The following is a 16,426-nucleotide window of genomic DNA, read 5'->3' on the forward strand; positions in this document are numbered from 1 at the left end:
AGAGCAGGACTTTACTTTCAGGGACCAGCTAGGACATTATTCCCAGCGAATGACATTGTTATAAATGGAGCGTCCCCACTGCTATTCTCGGGGACCCCGCTTAGCCCTTGTTGCCCTGGCTTATGAAAGCAGAATCCAGCTGGGTTTCTCTGGCTACCCTGAGTCAGGACGTCACCTTACGGCGTACGGGTTAACGCTGCCTGTGTTTGTTGCTTGCAGGTGAGCAGGCCAGGTGGAAATAAAGGGTTAATGCTCAGCAGCTGTTTTTAAACCAGGAGGTCTGGCAGGTGTTGGAAGGGAAGGGCTGGGAAGCACAGCCCCATGGGAGTGGGGGATAGCAGTGGCCCCCCAGAGCTGGCCTATAACCCACCCACCCCCTAGCAGGCTCTGTGGGCCTGACTCCAGAGAGGTTCCTGCTCCAGTCAGACTAATTCCCGGGGGGAGGCTTGGACTTAAATCTGAATCAGAGCCCAGCCGGACTGGGCCGTGTAGACATACCTTACCAGGGCAGAGGCATAGGGTGCTAGGCGGGTGAGAGGAAAGCAGCAGAGGGTGGGAAGAAGGAGGCAGTGGGCCCGCTGGGGACTGGGAAGAGGCCCTGAGCCGAGGAGTGGGGGAGGGAAAAGGGTCTCTCTGGGGCAGGGGCGTTTCGCAGGTCGGTTCTGAGCCCCCCCCCTCCTCCTCCTCCTCCTCCTCCTCCTCCTCCGGGGCCCCGCGGCTGGGGGCTGCCTGGGCAGATGGGGCCCGGAGAAGGCAGGACTTGCAGCCCTCCCGCAGGGCTCGCCCCGCTCCGCCGTGCCCGGCCCTGGGCAGCCCGCCGGCCTTGCACCGCTCTCCCGGCAGCGGGGCTCGGGAGCCGGAGCCCGGGGCGGAGCCGGAGCCGGAGCGGGAGGAGCCGCGGTGGGCGGGGAGGGGCCGAGCCGGGCCCGGCGCGGCGGGGGAAGGGAGGGGACTGCAGGGCCGGGCTGGAGCCGGGAGAAGGGTCCCGTTGCCCAGGCTCCGCATCTCCCGGGGCAGGGGGCGGTCCCGGCTCCCCGGCTGCAGGGGAGGTTCCCCGGGCGCGGCGGAGGGAGGTCCCGGCTGCAGGGGCGGAGGCGGCGGAGGGAGGCTCCCCGGGTGCAGGGGAGGAGGCGGCGGCGGAGGGAGGCTCCCGGCTCCGGGCGCAGGGGCGGAGGGCGCCGCGCTGCTGAGGCTGCCGGGAAGGCGGGCGGGGAGCCGGGCGGATGGAGGCGGCGGCCGGGGCTGGGCGGCGGGCGCAGGGCGCCCCGGGGTGCTGCCGGCGCGGGCAGTGAGCGCAGCCTGCGCCGGGCGCCCCGCGCTCGCCATGGAGGATCGCTCCAACAAGCTGCTGCTGGCCCTGGTGATGCTCTTCCTCTTCGCCGTGCTGGTGCTGCAGTACGTGTGCCCGGGCCCCGAGTGCCAGCTGCTCCGGCTGCACGCCTTCAGCCCCTCGCTGGCAGACCCCTACCGGGCGGAGGACGAGACCCCGGCCCGCTTCGTGCCCCGCTTCAACTTCTCCGGGCGCGACCTGCTGCGGCGGGTGGATTTCAACATCAAGGGCGACGACCTGATCGTCTTCCTGCACATCCAGAAGACGGGCGGCACCACCTTCGGCCGGCACCTGGTGCGCAACATCCAACTGGAGCAGCCCTGCGAGTGCAAAGCCGGCCAGAAGAAATGCACCTGCCACCGGCCGGGCAAGCGGGAGACCTGGCTCTTCTCCCGCTTCTCCACCGGCTGGAGCTGTGGATTGCACGCCGACTGGACCGAGCTCACCAACTGCGTCCCGGCCGTGGTGGACAGCAAGAGAGAAGTCAAGCGCAGACCATCCAGGTGAGCCCGGGCCCCCAGCCTTGCACCTGGCCTGGCTTTGCGCCTGGGTAGGCTGCGCTCTGCTGGGGCGCTCCGCGGATGCAAAGCCTCCCCCCGCCCCTAGTCTCCCCCGAAAAATGGGCTGCAAGGCCGCCTGTTTTTCAGCAGTGCCCCTTCCAGCACCGGGAGGGTGCCAAGGAATTTCCCCCTGGACCGTAAAGATCTAGGGACTGTGAACCTCCAGCTCTGATTGTACCCTGGGTTCACTTTCCCCCCTTCTTTCCTGCCCCGCAATATCTGCGTGTAGAGAGAGACCAGATCTCAATCCCTCTATCCAGCTAAAGGGATCCCAGGCTTTTCTTTCTCAGGCATTGTACCGTTGGCTTGTCACCGTGTGCTACCGCAGCAGAACAGCTACTGAACACAAAGAGCAGAGAGCTACTTGTCTCGGCTGTTTAAATGCCATTTTTATTGCAGCCTGACCCAAATTTCAGGGAGCCCAGAAAAAGTGCTTCTCTGAGTCATCCTATTTTTTTCAGCATAATTTGCTTTGTCTGTGCACGGTGTTTGGAGCAACCCTGGGAATAGCTTCCAGTTTGAGCCCACGCCATTGTAATGCTAAGCACAGTTGTTGGTCTTAAAGATTTGTCATTGTTGCAGGGTGCTACCATCAGGAATGGGCAGCCCTGTATTCTAGCTACAGCGAGATAACGCTCCCTGGATTGCTTTGATGTGTTAATGCAACCAGATATCTAGTACCAAGTACACAGATCAGCTGCGACTAGGCAAGCACTCAGTCACAACCGAACACAATAGGACAAAACGCCAACCCTACAACTGCAGAGAGAGCTTGGGTGGGATAAAGCATAGGGTTTAAGGTAGAGCTCCGCCACCGGTTTAAAACTGACTGGATGGGGGAATTCTGCAGCAAGTTTAGCTTGCTGTAAATTGCTGACGAGAATCAAACCTGCCGGATCACTCTGCTGTGAGATGAATGTTTTAAATGAGATTTTGCTGTGGCATTTATAAAGATCTCCGTGAATACCTGATAGGAAGTCTGAGTTACTGATCCTGATCATTAGAATCTCATTGTTATTAATGTCCACATGGGACCTGATTCCCTCCCCCTCAAGTCCTGAGCCCCTCTGCTCAGCATGTCTAAAATCAGTCCAATGATCTTCTTGCTGCTCTTTATTGCAGATGGACCTAGTGTACTGAGCTGCCTTCTTATAAAGGTGCCACTGCCTCTAACTAGACCATAAATAATGCTATTTTCAGCATGTTTGTGACCTGCAGCATTTTTATATGCCTTGAGTTCAGCATAAACAAACACTGTGCTATGCAAAGCAAGGCTGAATGTGTTACTTGCTATCCTTTGGGTTCTCCTTCTGCTCTAACTTTGTTTATTTTGGATTTACATTCAGAAATTTGGTTACTTCTAACATTTTCTTCATCCGTGTACCTTGTCCTGAAGTTGTGAACATGAGCTATTGCCGTTTTGATATTTCAATGGGGTTATCTCCTTTTAAAGAGATCAGGGGAATTATTCTCATTCTAAACAATGACAGCCTGTTTCAGCTATTGTGAAAGATCTGTTGATTATATCCTAGGTAGTCAGTTGTGACATATTAAAAAGCTTGTACATTTGTAGCTTGGAACATGTCGCGGTATGGCTTGGAATATGGTATAGTGTGTAAGAGCGGGCTATGGAGTCTTTTTCCTTTCATATCTTGGCTTCTCATTTCTCAGAGAATTAAAGTCTTATGTCACTATTAAACTAATGTCCGGTGCCCTTGCAACGGGGGGTATAGTTATATTTCACATTATCTGAGCAGTCAAGTCTGAGCACAAATTCATTTGAAATAGAATGCAGTTTCTTTTTAGAATTTGTTTTATACAGGGTGACGCTACACTGCCATCTAGTAGAAAAATGATTAGCGTCATTATCTTCCTGTATCCAAGGTGAGGCTTTTTAAAAGACTTTTATCTGTTAGGATTCTTATTCTTTGTTTTCCCTACTGCTTTTACATTTCATTCAATCTCATTAACATTAAGAATTAGTTCCTCTGGCTCTACCACTGGGTTAGCTGCAGAGTCCTATTGGGATCATGAACCTTCCAAACCATCCGTTTATGGAATTTGTTTTACCTGTTTTGTAAATATGTGTTGCTTCTTGGGGGGAAACATCAATGGAAATATACAACAAGGGATCACTCCAGTTTTGTTGAATAGCTTCTAATTGAAATGGGCCCAGTCTGCAAAATTCTAATTGAGACGTGGGATTCCTTGCCCTTGATTCACCCCTGCCCCCAAAGACAAAGGCTAGTCCCATATTACAGGGTTTTGGTCCTGCCCTTTATGGAGCCAGGGCTCAGCTGCCAACTAATAATCTGGATCTGAGCCTGGCTATTAATCCCGCCACCTGCCCATAAAGCGTAAGGTGGGTGTTTTTCATATGGGGTTTTGGTTGAGCTCACCTGTGTTTTTCCTGCTGAATTACTGAAAACCCTCCAATTCAAAACAGGAACACGAGCTGGCTTGTGAACGTGTATATGACTAGATCATTCAAAACAGAACAATGGATTCTCCATCCAGCAGAACTGAACAGTACATCCGCATCACCTGTGACTTCGGAGTGGTGATTGATCACAAGCCATTAGGCCACAGCTGAATGGTGGGGGAGTGGGGCAAAATCCCCCCAAAGCTCTGATACCACTACAGTTAGTAGAGGCCTGTTCTTTACAAAGCTTCTAAATGATGTTGCTCTGTAATTTTAAAAAATCATTACCCCAGCCTGCTTAATAGCTAGTTATTCTTTCAAATAATGTCTTGATAAGCAGTTAATTGGGCTGTAACTTCTAAAGGTTAAAAATACAGGAACACGAGAGATCTTTTAAATAAACAATAGTCCCTTCAAATCCTCCATTTTATTCTCTTGCATTAATTTATTGGGTGCTATTGCAATGACCAGCTGATGAGTGATTAGCTGACCTCCGAGCACCAACATCAGACGTAAATATAAAAACTTGTTGGACAGAATAGCTCCATTCTGAATTTAGATTTGGAGAGGAGCTAGAGAAGTGTTAATAATAATTAGGTATGTGCTTTGCCCAGTGCACTGCTGTTGTAATGGTGAATAATCTCAGTGTAAACACATGGGCTAAATTGGAATCAGCAGTCCAAATCAGTGCTCAGATACGTGGTATGTATATATGGCTAACAAGACTGATACACACTTACAAAACTGAGATTCTCACTTTAATAGTATTGCACATGTGTACATCTGGTCTGAATTTGCCCAATGCAACTGGCAGTATTCTTATTTCCTAGAAATGCCTGGGAATGGACACATGACTGCTCATTGTTTCAACTAATATTCTAGTCTGCATCTGTATTCAGTTAGTCAGAAGAGGGTTCTGGGCTGAGAAACTGCTAAAAGTATGCTTGCTTCTCAGCTGGTTAGATTACTGTCTTGACGTGTCGCTCTTTGGCAGTCTCTCCCTTGTTCAAAAGTTGAATGTTTTGTTGAGATCCAAAATCCAAATGGGTGCTCTGTAATTATCTAAGACGCAGCAGCAAATACTTAGCAACAAAGGTCTGATCCAGTTAGATCAGCTACAAGAGGTCTGATTAGTTCCTGGAAGAATCCTAGTTAATTGGATCCCTAAGAAAGAAAACAGTAAGTTCCAGACAGGCCTATGAAAATGGCTGTAGTGTACCTGAGAACTTTCATTTGAATGAAAATGAAGAGAGCTTTAGAGCTTATGTGGATCATCTTGGAAATTATTTCCTTGATAATGGAATTAGTCCTGACGGGAAAACAGAAGGCTGTATCTCTGCCTGGAGTGAGAAGAGGGGGAGGGAAACTGCAGAGCATTAACAGACTGTGTCACCACAGAAACGCAGCGGGAAACGGTTTGAGGGCACAAGCGCTGCAGCCCTATGGCAGCAGTTCAGTGTCCTGCAAAGGCCGCCTTCAGTCAAAGCCCTGCCACCGTAGTGTCGGCTGTCACCCTCGTCGGAGGCCGCTTCCTCTGCTCGATCTCTGGGCCTGCGCCAACTACTTTTGGTGGAGTCTCCCGGCGGCACCTCCAGCCCCGCTTCGCTTCCCCCCTGGAAACCCCTCTCCCCAGCTCCTGCTGGGCCCATCACCTGTGCAGCCCCAGCTCTTCAGCTTCGATTCCACCTGATTGACCCTGCCCTCTCCTAACAGCGGCTGCGTCTGAAATCCTTCCAAACCATCGCTCCTAGGAGGTGCTTTTCCCCGACCAGCCCTCTGTCCAACTAGCGCTGCCCATTTCCTGCCTGCTGCTCTATCCCTGCCCCCCCGGCCCCTGTATCAAACCTTCTCCCGGCTTGTACGTTGCTACGGCCGCTCACCTCCCGGCCCGTCTCCTGCTCTCACTGAACCCCCTTGCTGGCTCGTGGCAGGACCGCGGTATTCTAAAGTAGTTGTGTCTTACCACAGAAATGCTGCAGTGGGGAGGGAGGCAGAATACAGCTTTTTTAATACACTGGGGCTTCCCCCGCCTCCCCGTATAAACACGACGCTGTGGGCTGACTGGAGCTGGCAGGGGACGTTGGATTCCCAGCACACGGGTTACAAGCTGCCCTAGTGAAGTCGGGTGGAAGGGGGACCGCCTTGCCCACCTCTGATGACTTGAAGGCACAGAGCAGGGCTATGTTGGCCTGGCCTCTCTTTTGGAAGAAGCAGGCTTGGTCCTGGCACTGGAAGCCCTGAGCTAAGAGGCTGTTTTCTGAACGGGCGGTGGGGTGGGGGGTGGGGAGTTAGAATAATGGAGGCAGTGAGTTACTTTTGGCTTCTAGGGTGCTGACTGGTGACAGCTGGTTCCATAGCCAAAAAAACTTGGCTTCGCTCCCCAGCTCAGTTTGGCTTTTTTCCTTTTCTCTTCACCCCCTCTGCACCCTGGTGTGTGTGTGTGTGTGTGTGGGGAGGGGGGGGGAGAAGATGGATAGTGGGAGGGGGCAGGGAATGGCTTGTCTCTCATCTTGCGAGTTCTTTCTTTTGGGTCCCAGCCATTTTCTGTATCCTCTGCTCCCCTCTGACCCTGGTGCTCTGCGCTCCCCCTGTACCAGGTTCCCTGTGCTCCCTTCCCTTCTTGACCTCCCTCCCTGTATTATCTGGTGCTTCCTCTTCCCCTGTCTCTACTGGCCCCTCCCCATCCCCTTATCTCAGGAATCTTGCAGCTCCTGGAGCAGGGTGAGGACACTCCTGTAGGTTCCTATCACCAGTTGGCCTCTGTGACTGGGATGCCGAGGACCCTTCTTTCCAAGCGTTTTCTCTTCCTGCCCAAGAACGTGCCAGCTGGGGGAGCTAGGGGCTGAAGCTTCTGTCTCTGACAGCTTCCCCCATAGACTTGCAGTGGCTGGGCTGCATGGGGGAGGAACACGGGCTTCTCTCGGTTTCCTCCTGCTCCCGTGAGGTGGAGCTGCTGCTGAAGCAGGTGCAGCAGCGCTGGGGAGAAGCAGGGGCTGTTGTTCCGTTCCCCAGAGTTGCATCTGGCTGGGACTGGCAGGGGTGCAAGCGGAGTTTTCCAATGGAAGGGGCCCAGGGAGAGGACCCCGCTCTAGTAGGGCACCTGTCCTGTGGTGGTGAAGATGATGGGGCTTAGGGTGCTCTGTGGGCATGACTTCCAGAAGGTAGAGCCGGCTGCAGGCAGGTGTGCGGGCCTGCAGCCAGGGAAGGAAGCGCTGAGATGTGCCAAGCCTGGGCTCCTGGTGCTAGGGCAGAGTGCAGCCTGGAGAGCGCAGGGGGGGAAGTACCATGTAGCCCGGCAGGTCTCCGATGCCCACGTTCCCCCTGGGAAGCCCCAGTATCCGGGCTGCAGCCCTCACCCTGCTGCTGCTCCCCAGGGGCAGGAGGAAGCATCGGGGCCCCTACTCCCAGCCCACAGCACCGGGACCCTGGCACCACCTTTCTTGGGATGGGATGCCGGCACCCTAGCCTGTTGCCTCCCGTGTAGGCGATGCTGCTGTCTTGGGCATGGCCGGGAGTGGAGGTGGTGGCGGCTGCGAGTCTCCTCTCAGAGCTGGCCAGGGGTAGGGGAGGCTGGGCCCTCTCCTTGTGATTCAGATATCTAAGTTCGTGAGTGGTGCCATCTATTGTCCGGGGATTGTCCAAGCTGCCTGGCATCTGTGGTGAAAGGGGAGAAATGTACCTTTTCCAGGTCATGACTGCCTGCCTGACTTGGGTCACTTGATTGATCGGGGAAGTCTCAAAGCCTTTGGCACAGAGAGCTGAAGCAGGGGCCAAAGTAACTGTGCGTGAGAGACGCTGAATCGAGATCCTTTGCAGCCATGGCTAATTATTATGGAAAGTATCTACCTCGCTTGTCTACGGTAATAAATCCAGTGGCACAGTTGTTAAAAACAAAGCGCTTGTGTTTAGACTGAATAATGTAACAGGGCATTTGTGCAGATCCAGAAACGGATACCTGCAAAGTTAGTCGGTGCTGTTTGCGTGTGATGCATTGCTTCTGATATAGGCAGTATCACATACAATACCAGATGGGAAGGAACTGAAAGGCCAGTTGCTTTAGCTTCTAGAACGTCTAATAAAAAGGGGGAGCGAGAAATAAGTTTGCCATATTCTACCTGAAATCCTGAACTTTTATATGGGAAAAAATTTTACACTGTTTATCAATTGGAAACTTCTTGAACTGTAATCAGGCTCACCGGCTTTAGCAGGTGCTGGATTTCAGAAAGTCTCTGACGCTAGCACCTTACTACTACGACATTGGGTGGAAGCCATCGGAGGCCTTTACAACCAACCAAATCCTTTTTCTTATTTTTTGGGAGGGAGAGGGAGAAGCACTTTCCATTACTGCATATGAAATTGCATTAGAGACAGAAAAATCTTGTCTCAAAGTTCCAAGTGTATATTTTAAGATAGAAGCATGCTTGTTTTCGATAATGACTAGGTCAACCCATATGCTGTCTGGAAAGGCATCTCTCTCTCTACCCTAAATTCTGTATATTTGGGGGTTTCTCTGTGGTGATGCCAGAGTCTTTGCAGCTTGGACAGTTGGCAGGGCCTGAAATGAAAGAGCCATGCCAGGATGAAGGTTGCTAGCAGAAGCTACATTTGCTAGCCAGTCTTGGATCAAAATACAGAACTGGGTGATTGCACGCTTGAGTATTTCTAAGAGTCCTGTTATGTGCCTGCCACTATATCCTGTCATCCCGGGAGATGGGCTTGGAACCAATTGTACTGCAGAAAATTCATGTCAATTTTGCATAGAAAGATGAATGCTCTTCATAGGAGTCAATCTGGACTGGAGAAAGCTGTAAAACAGACACCTCTAGCAAATCCACTGAGGTTTCGGGGGCCTTGTTTACTCACAATAAGTCGCATTTATATTTTGCTCATTGCCGTGATAGCTGACTGCCTACAGGACTATATGGCCAACAGTATCACTAAATCAGTGCTAAGCTTTGATTCTCTTCCCCTAGGGGGATGGGAGGGTGCACAGTATAAGCCCCTTCCCGGGAAGCTGTAGGAGAAGTAGGGGGTCAGAGACGAGCCACTCTGTCCGAAATAGTGGTGGTGAGGCTGTGTGTTGGGACCTGGGGGGTGGGGGATGGGTAGAAATGAACGTGCCAAACGTATCAAATGCCTAACAGCAGAAATTATTACCAGCGATGGTGCCTTTAAGCTGGGCTTACTGCTTTAAGTGGGGTGAGGTTGGGGGTCACAGTCCTGGCAAAAAGTATTTCTAAAAGTCGAGCAGGGTTGCGTAGGGTTCATGTTAGGCACCGTCTCACCAAAGCTGCTGCTCCCAGATTAGGCTCGACAAGGACTGTTTCTCTCGCCGGGGCATTGCTCTGGGGTCTGCTCACCATCATGTCTTGTAACTATCCCTGGCTAGTAGGGTTCGTCCTCTGGACAATAGGTGTCTGGTTACTTTTTGGGCCCTGGATTGAATGTGATTTAGTAGCTGTCTTTCCTTTGTATCTTATGTGATCTCTGACTATAGAAAACAATAGGTAGAAAGGAGAAAGAACGGGGGAGACAGGGAAAAGGGAAGTGGCACACGGAAGGGAAACAAAAATGGAGAAGACAAGAACAAGGCGCACCTGTGTGGGTACACATAACTTTAAGGTAAATGTATTTATTTTATATAGCACCTTTAAACCAGAAGGACTCCACAGTAATAGAGTTTTAGTATATTGGATCACCCAGTCATTACTAAGGCTAGGTCTGCATTACGGGGGAGCGGTGGGGGGGTCGACCTAATATACGCAACTTCAGCTATGTGAATAGCGTAGCTGAAGTTGCGTATTTTAGGTCGACTTACCTGGCTGTGAGGATGGCGGCGAGTCGACCGCTGCCGTGCCGCTGTCGACTCCGCTTCCGCCTCTTACCGCGGTGGATTTCCGGAGTCGACGGCCGAGCGATCAGGGATCGATTTTTATCGCGTTTTCACTAGACACGATAAGTTGATCCCCAATAGATCAATTGCTACCCGCCGATCCAGCAGGTAGTGAAGACGTACCCTAAGTGCAGCAGTTTCTGGGCTGGAACATGTCAGCTGTTCTGTTAGCAATGATCAAATGTTTCTAGGAGGGGAAACTTAACAGTATGTTCTCCAGTTGAAATGACAGAGTAATTTTTAAGCAAGCAGATGTAGTGTCCTGCTGTAAATTGGAATTTGACATGCCTGTTCTTGAGACAAGCACCATGGGAAACTCTCAAAAACCGACTTAATATTTATTTGCATTCTAATTAATACAACACAGTATTCGAAGAGATGCCGTGAAGATCTCACATACAAGAGTACCAATTCAGTTATTGGGATCTCTTCGTGACCAGGTGGGTTTTGGTTCGGTGTCTCAGTCTGATGGTAGCTGCTCCAGCTGGGGCACTGGTGGGGTACTGGGAGGGTAATGAATGAAAGGCCAATTCTGCTTCCTGCAATATCTAGGTTTCCTTGGTGATCTCCATCCAACTACAGACCAGGCCTGACCTGGCTGAGCTTATGGGACCATGGGGCTGATATGGCATGTCATAACTAGCCTTCTGAGGGTGAAATTATTTCCTTAAACACAAATTCTCTGGTTGTTCATTAGTGTTAACTTAATCCCATTGTAGGGGCCTTAGAGCTAACCTCCCCGGTCTTGATTACAAACTTTAACTCTAACTTTGTTGTGTAATTTCAGATTCTTGGACTGGTCAAATATCTGATATACTGTTGCTGGTTTTGCAAATTAAATGTGTACTTTTAAAGTGGAAGCATAGACACTCCTTCATAATATTGTTGCACTAAAACACTTTATTTTGTGTTTTGGATCCCATTCTGTGCTTTGCTAGGATTTTAAATCTTAAAATGCAGGTATAAGTGATAGTTTAAACAAGATCAAAATACATGCAGACTCTGCATCAAATCCATATTTAGAATTTGCCATCGTTCTGAACTTGGCAACCTCTGTTACTGGTTTATGAAATGTACTTTGAACTCAAGAGCAGCTCTAAGAGATGGGCAGTTTTAAGTTTCGCAACTCAAGCGTCAATTCTGACGTCTATTAACTGAGATTAATTTGTCCCTCATTTATGTAATCTGAATTGTTAAGAATCATGTTCTCCACCGATGTAAATGTGGGGAAAAAAGGACTTATTAGTAGATTTGATTGCTTTTTAAATTTGACTAGCAGAGATGCACTGGGATCCCTAAGAGAATTGGCCTGTTTCTTGTGAACAGTTCAATGCCTAATGAATCACTTCAATGTACTTTTCTGAAGGAAAGCAGAGCAATTTAGATGTGCAGGGCATTGATTTACATCAAATGGATTAGGCCTCTGTGTGCAATCCTCTGCATTAATTTACTTTCTCCAGCAACTGTAATAATAAAGACAGTACTTCAGTACAGAATCAGCTCAAATTAACTCCTATAGATCATTGCAGCTGTACGCAAAAGTGGAATAATAACCTACAGCAGGAAATCGAATCGGGGAGTGGAGCTTTCTGAAATCACTTGGTTTTATAATGGTAGAACGAGGCTACCTTGAGCCAGGTTAAAAAGGCCACTGAATACTGCCAAAGAACTTGTCTTTGGAGTCTTGTTTTCAGTAAAGTGCTACGTTGAAGAATGGAACCTTTCTTCTAGCACTGTGGATACAACTAAATTGGTTTTACCTATCTAATACAGCACAATTCAATATACAGTTGTCTTGTGATTTGTGTTGTATTCCTTTAAGTATCCTATAACTTGTCTGTGCTAGGAAAGTTTTATGGAGAGGGTTTAACTTGGGCTTTGGTTGCATTTGAAGGATTTTTTGGTAGTGTTTACTTTTTAAATGATTTTTCTAGGTATTGTCAAAGAATTTCATTGAATGAGATGAGATTGTTTAAGAAAAAGAAATCAAAATCTCTGAGATTTTGGCCCTTTATTGTAAAATTGTTATAATCTGGTTTAACGTCTCTGAAGGTTATTGGTGCTGCTGGAATCTTTCTTAAAATGACTAATGAGTAATCGTATAAAAATCTGCTGCTAACGTCCGTGTGAGAACACCCTTTCAGCTGCAGAAACATTCTGATGAAAGCCTCAGTTGCATTTCTTTATTTCTGCAATGTCCGATCTGTCCCGCAGTTACTGCACGCTACGGCTGGAATTCTTTCTGACAAGACAAAATGCGGAAATCTGCCTAGTTTCTTATCAAACCACTTAACTACATAAATGTTGTAGTCTTTGCTTTGTTTAGTTAACTAGAGATCACTGTTAGTCCGTGAAGCTATTTTGCCTTGCTTGGAATTATCCTTGTACATTGTTTTTTAATACTTGAAAGGCTAAAATGCAAGATCATAAAATGGCAATAAGAATTGACATTTGAGGAAATGGAGTCAGATATAAGACTCCCATATCTGTGTGAGACCAAAAAAACCCCCTGTCCTAGGACTCTGCCTCGAGCCACTGTGGGTCTGTTTCCATCCTAAGCCAAGTGTATGGGGGTGGAATTCCCATGGGATTCCTGCCTGAATAAGGATTTGACTCTGTAATTATAAAATGTGATTGTGAGCTGCCTGCTCGTCGAAGCCAAGAATACACATGATTTAAAAGACACCCAGGCTTATTTCTATTGGCTATTGGGATTTCAGGGTATGGTAAAGATAAAGCAATAGGAGAGGTGTGCTGGGCGGGATGCTTCGTCTTTGTCATGTAAGAAGTGAGCTGTTTGTTGTTCTGATCTCTCCATTGTCGGGGAAGACTCTTTAGGGAGCAGGCACGGCGGCCTGATTATTTTGTAGATTGATTTGCTGATGCTGGCAATTGTACAGTGTGTTCTGAGAGTAATAGGGCAGCACCAAATTATTCAGGCATTATTGAAATGAATCATATTTGTGATGAGTAATATGTAGCAGACTCTGGTATTTATGAATGATTAACCTAGTAAAGTTCTTCTTAAGTAGACATGAAGAAATGATTTAATTTCCACTATGAACACTCTGTAAAATTAATGAAAGATAATTGCACTCAGTAATGGGAGACTATGAAGCCAAAGCAATATTTTTTTGTATGTAAGTTTATAATGCTGGAGAAAACATCGCATACATAATTCCTTCTACATGTCTTTCCCAATAAAACCCCCTATGTTGAACATTTAATATTTTTTGGTTGCTGTTTTTGAAGTGCTTAGAAGATCATTGGTAAACCTTAACTCAAAATGTTGCGGTTTTCTTGCACGCTTGCTCGCTCTCCATATATCTCTGGACAGTATATAGTATATATTATGAAACAGTGTTGCTTGAGTTAATGCCAATTAGAAAACGTCTAGTGGTTTTTTTTTCTAATTTGACTCTTCATAGAATTTACACTTTAAAGATGGAATTCATTTAAAATATCTGTTTTGCATGTATACCGCTTTGAGTGAAATCTCCATTTATTCCAAAGTGCCTCGAAAAATCATTAGCAAGGTGCTTGGATACGTCCTAAGATTCATTAAGATGAGACTCAAATCAGACTTTTTTTTTTATTTCCAGCAGCTCATCCTACTTTTGATGCGATATGAACTAAATATATGCAGCTAACAGAGAGATAATATTGCAGCATTAAACAGCCTTGCTCATCTCAATAAAAGTGCTATGTAAGAGATGTCTTTCATGAGATCTTGGTAGCAATGCTCTTAATTTCCCATAATCAAAAGGATTGTTAGGTTCTGATGCTCTTGGAAGTCTGAGTAGCCTGAAGAGCAGTCCTTCATTTCTTCCATTTGGTAAGAGGTGAATCAAATATTGTCAGGCTTCCCATCGAGATTAAACAGCTACTGTACTCCTCTTTTAAGACACAGTGGATACAATACTATTTGTTGGATGAGATCTGTGGTCTAAATATCCAAAGATTGGAGGTGAAATACTGTAGCATTGTTTCATCTTCCTAGACTGTCCCTTGCATTAGGGACAAAGATTACTGGCATCAAATGCTACTGAAAAAAGTGTTGTTGTTTTTTTTAATCAGAGCCAAAGAACTTAGAAATCTGTTTTTCACGTCACCTCTTTTGTTGTGGAGTTGAACATGAAAACATCATTTTGGCAACAGTCTGAGGAAAGTTTAACTCTGTAGAAAACCTAAACTTCAGGGTTTTTAAATGCTGCAGCTGAAGCGGAGTTGTGGATGGGGAAGCTTAATATATGCATTCTTGATATCTTCCTTTTTTGTCATCTATTTGCAGAGGCTTCTGGGAAAAGCTATTCCCTGAAGTCATCTTGGCCCATTCCAGGGCTGATCGCTTCATGTGGTGTGAACAAATATGTTATTCAGAATGCTTTCTGTACTTCATTGGAAATCAGCATGAAATAACTTTCCACCTTTCCCCGGAAATAGTACACAAGGGGCAACCGTTCACTTGTCGTGGGCTCAATTGCTAGAGAGGCCACTAAGTAAGTAAGGCCCCGATCCTGCGCCATTGACTTTGGGGCGCTGAGCAGGTGCAGGGATCTGCCCCCACGCAGCTCACAGTAGAACCGAAGCGTTCGTTTCTTTCCTTACATGACATCACAGGCTATATGGGAAGGGAATGGTTTTGTGGTTTGTACGCTTTCAGGAAAGCTGTGTGTTCCCCTGCCCTGTGACCCTGCCAGCAGGTAGGGGATCTTGGGGGACAACTACTGCACTGGTGGGGTGTAAAATAAACTTTATTAAGAAAATGCAAAACCAGGGAAAATTTAATAGTGAGGGGTATGGGGTTTGTTAAGGTAGACAATTGGGGAGGGGTTTCTTTTAGTAAATAGGATGGGGGTTTCAATAGTGGGGCACAATACAGTTGGTAACCAATTAACACTGAAGTATAAATGTAACAGGTAGCTAACAGTTTCTATGTAAGGGGTGTGTCACAGCAGCATATAACCAACTAACAGTTATGGGTAAAATGTGTTAAATAACCAACAACTTTAGGTAAAAATGTGTTACAGTGGTGTAAATGTAAAATGTGAGGGGGTGTTAGAGAGGAAAAGGGAAACCAATGGGTTTTATGCTAGACTTCAGTAATACAATTGAGGTTTGGCAGCAGTAGGAGCAGGGTGAGCACGTGGGGGGAGGGATTACGAGAGAGAGAACAGACAGGCTGCAAGTTTAAACAGTAGAGAGACAATTATACAGAACACAGCAAAATCTTATCTATGATTTAACTTAACCAAGACTACACAAATTAGCAAGTAACAAAACACAATGCAGCAATTCTTTAAGCCTAACTTACAGAGTACAATGCAAGCAATTTTCTAAACCTAACTTAACCACAGCTATGCAAAATGAAATTACAATTTATCTAGACTAAAGGCTAAACCTAACCTAATGGGTGCACCTTATACTAGGGGTAGTTCCAGAGGGCAGAGTGGTGTGTGCCCAGGATACAGCTTCGGGGGGGGGGAGGGGGTGTTTAACTAGTGGTGGCTACAAGCACTATTTCTAGCAGCAAGGGCGCTGCGGAACTAGAAGCAGATTACAGATACAGACCAAGGAGTTAGCTTGGGTCTGCCTGCCGGGGGAAAGGAAGCCAGCAGCTAGAACAAGGGGGGGTGCAAGAGGTTTTTCCTCACCAATCCCCAAAGCAGCAGCAGGAACAGCAGTTTCAGCATCAGAGGACGCAGAGAGGGCTCGATTCGCTTACAATAATCAGGAGATCTCCAGGCACAAATTCGTTGTTCGTGGGAGGGGAGTTTAAAAACGGGGGGTACGCTGAAAAACAAACGAGAGCGGGGAGAGGGCCCCCCAAAGACCCCTAGCTGATCAGACCAGGTGGCAAAGCAAGGACCTTCTCCGGGGGTCTGATCAGAAAATGTCTGGTTTTAAGGGCAAACTCAGGCAGTTTCCCGCCAGTAACTTTGATTGGTTCCCCTTAATCCAGGGGAGGAGAGAAGGCAGGGAAACTCATATGCTCAGCTATGTGTCCACTTTAGGTCTCGCATACCTGCGCGGAGCACCCTACACCGAGCCGGGTCCGAACCAAGAAGCTAGACACAGGAGCGAAAAGCCCCCCCCTCTGAGCAGAGCGATGGCTCCAGTCAGTCTGCACAAGCCATTTCCAGGAGCAGGGCCAGGGTGTGACTTCGGTCAGTTCCATGGCCGGGGGGCGGCCACACAGCACAAACAGAACAGCAGGGGGA

The 16,426-nt window shown here is 48.0% G+C and overlaps 1 protein-coding gene across 1 annotated transcript in view; it reads left to right on the forward strand.

The window, feature by feature from the left end:
* The first annotated feature begins 297 nt into the window (after positions 1–297).
* Positions 298–16,426, forward strand: part of HS6ST2 (heparan sulfate 6-O-sulfotransferase 2) — a 224,211-nt gene continuing 208,082 nt past the window's right edge. Inside the window, exon 1 of the mRNA XM_005301075.4 lies at positions 298–1,833. Coding sequence (XP_005301132.3) covers positions 1,325–1,833 — 509 coding nt within the window. The 5' untranslated portion in view covers positions 298–1,324. The remainder of the gene's footprint in view (positions 1,834–16,426) is intronic.

Source organism: Chrysemys picta, chromosome 9, assembly GCF_011386835.1.
Source record: "Chrysemys picta bellii isolate R12L10 chromosome 9, ASM1138683v2, whole genome shotgun sequence".
NCBI lineage: Eukaryota > Metazoa > Chordata > Testudines > Emydidae > Chrysemys > Chrysemys picta.